Here is a 6976-nt window from a genome sequence, read left to right as displayed (position 1 = left end):
GGGCAGAACTGTGTGTGCATCCTCCCAGGCGTCTAGAAGTCAGTATCAGAGGATGTCCAAAGCCCTTAGATACAATCAGAAAATCAGCCATGTGTAGAGTCTTGGCTCTTCTGAACTGGGAGGGGAGTTGTAGGGCAGGATAAGACCTCAGCAGTGTAGAAAACACTGTGGAAAACCCACCCTAAGTATATGTGTCATGACTGATCTTAAAGAGTAAACTCACCATCTCATGAGCCGCCTCACTGCCAGGTCTCTCCTCCTTGCAAGTATTTGGATTCCAGCCCTTTCTAGGGTTGGTTTAACACTTTCCTTTCTATTTTGCTATATTTTCAAAAAATGAGGGTCAGTCAACATGTGCTAACTTTCAGTATTCTCAACAGTGAACATCAAGATAAATTCTTTGAATCAGAACTTTCATCATGAGGAAGTAATGGTAAAGCCCTCCTACAGGTTATTATCTCTAGTCTTCCAGGTAAAATAAGCTCTGCCCCATTTACTCTCTTTATTCATCTATCTGATTCTTCAGGAAAGGTATGTGCCCAGAAGTCTTTTCCAATCTCAGGACATATTTAAGGTAACAGGAATTAGGAATAGAATTCCCCCTTTCCAGTCTACTGTCTCCAGTAACCACTACCTACGTTCCAAGATGTAGCTTTCCATACATCTCCAGCTTTGGGAGTGTTGGAACTCAGAGTTTCTCTTCTGATGTTCTCCTGAACTGTCAGGGATCCCAAACTCTTGGGCAGAGTTGGCCACCTTGGAGTCTAGGACACGGGAGGGAGCCTGAAGCAGTAAGAGGTGCCTTAAGGGCAGCTCTGTAACCCGACACTGCCAAGATTCAGGCATTCCTCATAGCCTGACCATTTACCTTCTTTTTAGATGAACTACTCTCCCTTAAATAAATTCCCCGGCTGTCACAGCACAGAGACATGATCTGCCATTAACTCTCATCTTAGGATATTTCCATTGATTCTATTCTCACTAATGTGCTTCAGGCAGATCCATTTCTGGCACTTGGATTGGGATGGAAGAGTCTCTGAGTGATTGCCCATCATTCTTGAAAACTCGATTTTTTTGTTCTTTTTGTTTGGTTGTGAGTTTGTTTGATTGATTAAGAAGTTCCTTTTCATCTAATGAACAAAGCATCACCTTTCCTGGACCCTTTGCAAAAGTCCTTCCCTTAGCAACAGCAGTGTCATCTCAAACGATTTTTCTGATTGGCTGCAGCTCAACTGATTCTAAATTTTAATCAGTCAGACTCTGACACCCTACATTCTCTTTACTTGTATTCCAGTCTGTTGTGACCCACCTTGAGCTCTACTGACCCTCATCGAGACGCCTAAAAAGAAAATGGCCATAATTGGAGTCCCAATACCAGGATTTTTCATCACGGTTCTGATAAGCCTTCAGGAATCATGGGCTATCACAGGTAAGTGCTGAAAGAATCAAAAGTAGGGATAAATAAGTTCTGAGAGCATCGGAGAAGTGAATTGTGGACATTTGAAAGACAATCTTTGGAGTGAAAAAGAAGAGTGACAGGTATTTTCTGGGTCTAACTCTAACATTATAATAAATTGTAGTTAGAAGAGTTCTCTGCTCACCAGCAATTGAAGTAAAATTTAGATTAGAGAAGAAAAACTGAATTGTATACTGATTAATACTATTGACTTTGATATAAGCCAAACTTTCAGGGAAATATTTTCTGACAGGCATTAACAAGATACGTTTCTGCTCTTTAACTTTTCATTCCTGGAAAATTAGTAAAAATTAAAAACCTCATGTAATTTCATGAGGATTAAGTCAGAAAAAAATATGAGATTTCTTGACACCTGTTCTTAACTATTTTTGCCACGGTAGCTATCTTTTGGCCTGTCAATTCTGTCAGCCTATTTGGAGCACAGACATTATACTAAAGATCACTAGAAAGGAAAATCACCAAAAAGCAACCATTCACCCAAGGGAGGGGGAAGGGCAGGCATGCTGATATGAATTGCATTTAATTTACTGTCTCTTGGGACGGTGATAATCCCAATTACAGTGGATCTTAAAAGGATCTTTGGTCACTGTAACTTAGTAATATTCTTAAGAGGGTAGAAAAATGAGTAAGGAAGTGAAGTGTCTGATATTACTCTCTACCATCTCCAGAGCAAATATTGTGCCGTTGTGAAGGTGTATTGTGAAAAAACATTCTTCGCCCAGAGTGCCCCCCAAAGAAGGTGGCAGGTAGACTGGAAATAGGTAAAGTAATAACCTAGCTCCAAGACCCATGATGACAGTGTAGGTTTCTATTGCCCAGAAAGAGCCACATACAAGGATGCCTTCCAGGAAAGATAGCTTCCCTTGGAGCTAAAAGAGGAAGTTAGAATGTGTGTGTGTGTGTGTGTGTGTGTGTGTGTGTGTGTGTGTGTGTGTGTGTAGCTGCAAATGCTAGATAAATCCCTAGGTTTATCAATATACAGTTGGATTTTAAAACCCGCCGCTCATTTACATGCACCACAGAGGCAGCCTACTCTTCAACTGTAGCTTTCTTATTTCAAGTCCATTATTCCCTTGGTGTAGATTATTCTCACTATCAACCATAATAGAATATGTCCCTTAATGACAGTCTCAATCTAAAGATCTTTAAGATGCAAGGGAACGTTGGTGAGGTCAATCCAAATATAATACTTCCCTCAGAGGGATGCAGGGTGTGGGTGTGGATACAGGAAAGTGAGTGCTCTACAATGCTACAAGGTCTCAAACTTAATTATTTGGGTACCACAATCTCCAGTCATATATTCCATGGGTCTGGCCCTTAAACATAAAGCAGTTTCTGATGCTAAAGTACTTGTTGTAATCCCGATGATATACTAAGAAATTACTTAAAACTAGTCTCATTTCATCTTAAAAACAAACCCAACATAGAAGCAAAACCACAGTGGAATATAATGGGAAAACTACATATAAATAGATAAAGTAATGTACTCAAGATCACTAGGTAGCTGAATGAGAATTCGAGATTTAATTTGATTCCAGAGTTCAAACCCAACCTTTTAAACATTGTTTCTCTCTTCTTAGAGTTATGGTGCTCTGAGACATGCCCTGGGATTCTGGCTTAAATTATTTAATTCCTAGGTCAAGAGAGTGAGAGAACATTTCTCTTTTAGGGGCTACTGCTGAAATTCTAAAGAGGGAATCATTTCTCAGGCAGTAACATGGAGTCAAACAAAAGCTTCACGAGACTCTAGTTTTTCAGAGCTCATTTCCTCAATCCACACTCTCTAAATTGAACCTTTGCTTGTCCACTCCCAGCTCTGTTGAACACGAATGTCCTTCACCCAGGCCTCATCTTCCCACTCATCCCTACTCTCCATCACTCCTCCTTTCCACTTGGCCCTCTCTTTCCACTACCCCTGCCCACATTTGTGTGTCTCACATCCTGGGTTCTTCTTCAACACTCTCTCCTGGTTCCCACCCTAATTCCCTTTCTTGTCTTTTCAGAGGATCATGTGATCATCCAGGCTGAATTCTCTCTGGTCCCTGACCAGTCAGGCGAGTTTATGTTTGACTTTGATGGTGATGAGATTTTCCACGTGGATTTGGAAAGGAAGGAGACAGTGTGGCGGCTTAAAGAATTTGGAAATTTTGCCAGCTTTCAGGCTCAGGGTGCATTGGCCAATATTGCTGTGGGAAAAGCCAACCTGGACATCTTGATAAAGCGCTCCAACCACACCCCAAACACCAATGGTACCTCTCTCTCTGCTGCACTCCTAGACTTGGGAATTGTAGCTTTAGATAGATACTTCAGCTCTTTGTGTTATGTTACTATGACTGCCTTTCCCTCCCAGGGACCTGTTCTTGCCATATGCAAGCTCCAAATTCTCATGCCACCAGCCCAAGAACTTTATGAGTTTGTTCCTTTCTTGATGTGCTCACATCTCGTCTCTAGCATCCACAGTCTCTCATAAAGTCATTGCCCTGAATCCATGCTGGGGGAGCCAGGAATGAGGTCCTTGGGTATCTTTACACCTCAATGTTGGTTCCCGTTCATGGGGGAGGGTATTAGAGCTGGGTATCTGAGACCATGACACAGATTCTCAGGGCACAATTTCAATTGCTTTTTCAGCCTTGGTGGGAGGGAGAAGGGCAGGACTAAGCAGGGAAAGCTAATTTCTGTCACCTGTCCCCCAGTACCTCCAGAAGTGACTGTGCTCTCAAACACCCCTGTGGAAGAGGGAGAGCCCAACATCCTCATCTGTTTCATCGACAAGTTTTCTCCACCAGCGATCAATGTCACGTGGCTTCAAAATGGCAAACCTGTCACCACAGGAGTGTCAGAGACAGTCTTCCTGCCCAGGAATGACCACCTTTTCCGCAAGTTTCACTACCTCCCCTTCGTGCCCTCAACCGAGGATGTCTATGACTGCAAGGTGGAGCACTGGGGTTTGGAGGAGCCACTTCTCAAGCACTGGGGTAAGACCCATCCTTCAATCTCCTGTATTTTACGGTTTCCTCCTGTGATGCATGCGTCTGGCCCTTTGGGGCCACAAGTCCCCTAACTGTTTCATAACAACTGCTCCAATGCCTGTTCCTGGTCTCCCATTGCTCAGCTTTCCCCACTTCTAATCTGTAATTCCCTTAATGCGTCATCCTGTCTTCCTCTTATTTAGTTGATGAAAAAATATTCTTTTGACTAAGTACCCTATATTTGGTCCTAAGTGCTGCTCCCTACCACATGCATTATTCTGCACTCTGATTTATTTTTCCCCAGAGTATGAAGCTCCAACCCCCCTCCCAGAGACCACAGAGAACGCGGTGTGTGCCCTGGGCCTGATTGTGGCTCTGGTGGGCATCATTGTTGGGACCATTTTCATCATCAAGGGCGTGCGCAAAGGCAACACTGTTGAACACCGCGGGCCTCTGTGAGGCACCTGCAGGTGGGTTTGCTGTGGTCAGAGGAAGACATATATGGAATGATCCAGAGGAAGGAAACAGAGTGTGGGAAAGGACATGTGACGCCTTTAAGGGAAAACAAGTGCAAAAGTCATGGCCCTTGATTTATCTTTGCTGGACAAAATCAGACATTGCCGTCATCTGATACTCCAAAGCCTCACAGTCCTACGTTCCTTCCCATACATGTGCCCCTAAAACCACACCTCCTGTCTTAGAACTTATCTCCAGTACCTAAAATAATCGTTTCACATTAGAATACTGAGTCCTGTGATCTGGGAAAGTCAACTTCAAGATTAAGACTCCTCCTGGCTTATATTTCCTGAGCAGGATATCTGTTCTGAAGCATTTCCAGAGCTTCACTCTTTGGGGTTTAGGGTAGATTCATTGTATGAAGTGGAAATCTCTTGGAGGCCAAAGCCTGTTTTTACCCCTCCATTCTGAAAAATAGTGTCAGAAGGTCTAAGAGAAAGTAAAGCATGGTCTGCTCATTCGTGCTTACTTGGAAGGTTGGAAAGGTTGTATTTACAAGAGGTCACACAAATACTAAGAGACTGTTCCAAAGTCAAAGGATTAAAGGTGAAGAGGAAGGAATCTGAAGGTAAGAGCTCAAAATATTCATCTTAAACTTTATAGTAACTGTGTGTGTCCTGCTACAGGTAATGGACTTCGTTAAAGAGAAGATCGATGAAGATATTTCTGCTTTAATAGCTCTACAAACCTGGCAGTACCCCAATTGTTCACCTCAGTGATGACAACCATCCTTCAGCACTTCCCAACACTTTAGCTACTCTAAGAGTAAAGACGCCTTCTACAATCTCCAAATTCTAATGTCTAGTTATTCCCTGTTTATTGCTCCTTCTTGTATTGGCTTTCCCTCCGTTTTCCACTGTCTTTTTATTATCACTATGTAATGCCTTTGGAATAGAGCCCATAGGATCCTTTCTCTGCTATGGAACTTTTTGAATGCTCTATGGGCTATCTCTTGTATACTTATTATTTGGAGTTTCTTCTGACTGCAATTGTGATTTTTCTGAATACAATAAACTTTGAGTGGGTCTTAAGTGGAGTTTCTGGTATCTGAGCCAATTCTTCATGGTGGCTGGGGAGTATATGTGATCCTTTCATCCTGAAATGTCTGAACGCTGAATGTATCTTATAGGCTCTGTAGTTAATCAGAAATAGTCCGGTTTATTAGGACCCAAGTCCATTCAGAGGATCTGCCAGCAATCCAGCTGCTGTGGTCTGGTCCTTATATAGAAAACCCTAGAGTAGGGTTTATTTGTTGAGAGATGACTTAGCAACACGTTCATAATCTGGTTTGGATTCTTAAGCCTCCAAATCAATGAGATATCTGGATCTTCAGGAGAGTGAATCTTAAATCCTAAGGAAGACTTCTGATAATGGATGAGACAGATGGTGGGGAACAGATGGTGGTGGAGCAGTGAGCAGAATACAGGAGCGTTCATATACATAACAGGATTTCCAAATCAACACCATGCATTTTAGACTTAAGGAGGCATGAGATTGGACACTGAGATTGGCATTACCATTTTCTTTTTTTTTTTTTAACATCTTTATTGGACTATAATTGCTTTACAATGTTGTGTTGGTTTCTGCTGTATAACAAAGTGAATCAGCTATACCTACACATATATCCCCATACCCCCTCCCTCTTGCATCTCCCTCGCACCCTCCCTATCCCCCCCTCTAGGTAGTCACAAAGCACAGAGCTGATCTCCCTGTGCTGTGTAGCTGCTTCCCGCTAGCTATCTAGTTTACATTTGGTAGTGTATATATATTAATGCCACTCTCTCACTTTGTCCCAGCTTACCCTTCCCCCTCCCTGTGTCCTCAAGTCTATTCTCTATGCCTGCGTCTTTATTCCTGTCCTGCCCCTAGGTTCATAGGAAGCATTTTTATTTTTTGATTCCATATATATGTGTTAGCATACTGTACTTGTTTTTCTCTTTCTGACTTACTTCACTCTGTATGACAGACACTAGGTCCATCCACCTCACTACAAAAAACTCAATTTTGTTTCTTT

The 6976-nt window shown here is 42.4% G+C and overlaps 1 protein-coding gene across 1 annotated transcript; it reads left to right on the top strand.

Moving 5' to 3' along the window:
- The first annotated feature begins 1277 nt into the window (after positions 1 to 1277).
- LOC137774273 (HLA class II histocompatibility antigen, DR alpha chain) lies at positions 1278 to 5983 on the top strand. The gene is made up of 5 exons (XM_068559541.1): positions 1278 to 1429; positions 3481 to 3726; positions 4171 to 4452; positions 4751 to 4916; positions 5589 to 5983. The coding sequence occupies exons 1-4, from the start codon at positions 1351 to 1353 to the stop codon at positions 4903 to 4905; spliced, it is 762 nt and encodes a 253-aa protein (XP_068415642.1). The 5' UTR covers positions 1278 to 1350; the 3' UTR covers positions 4906 to 4916; positions 5589 to 5983.
- Positions 5984 to 6976: the final 993 nt, after the last annotated feature.

The sequence above is a fragment of the Eschrichtius robustus genome, chromosome 12 (genome assembly GCF_028021215.1).
Source record: "Eschrichtius robustus isolate mEscRob2 chromosome 12, mEscRob2.pri, whole genome shotgun sequence".
Lineage (NCBI taxonomy): Eukaryota > Metazoa > Chordata > Mammalia > Artiodactyla > Eschrichtiidae > Eschrichtius > Eschrichtius robustus.
The sequence above is the reverse complement of the archived record's forward strand: the minus strand, read 5'-3'. Positions and strand labels throughout refer to the sequence as shown.

Coding starts and splice junctions, on each gene's coding strand:
- LOC137774273 (XM_068559541.1), top strand. CDS start 1,351: ATGGCCATAATTGGAGTCCCAATACCAGGATTTTTCATCACGGTTCTG. Junction 1,430..3,480: donor GGAATCATGGGCTATCACAG/GTAAGTGCTGAA, acceptor TTGTCTTTTCAG/AGGATCATGTGATCATCCAG. Junction 4,453..4,750: donor GCCACTTCTCAAGCACTGGG/GTAAGACCCATC, acceptor ATTTTTCCCCAG/AGTATGAAGCTCCAACCCCC.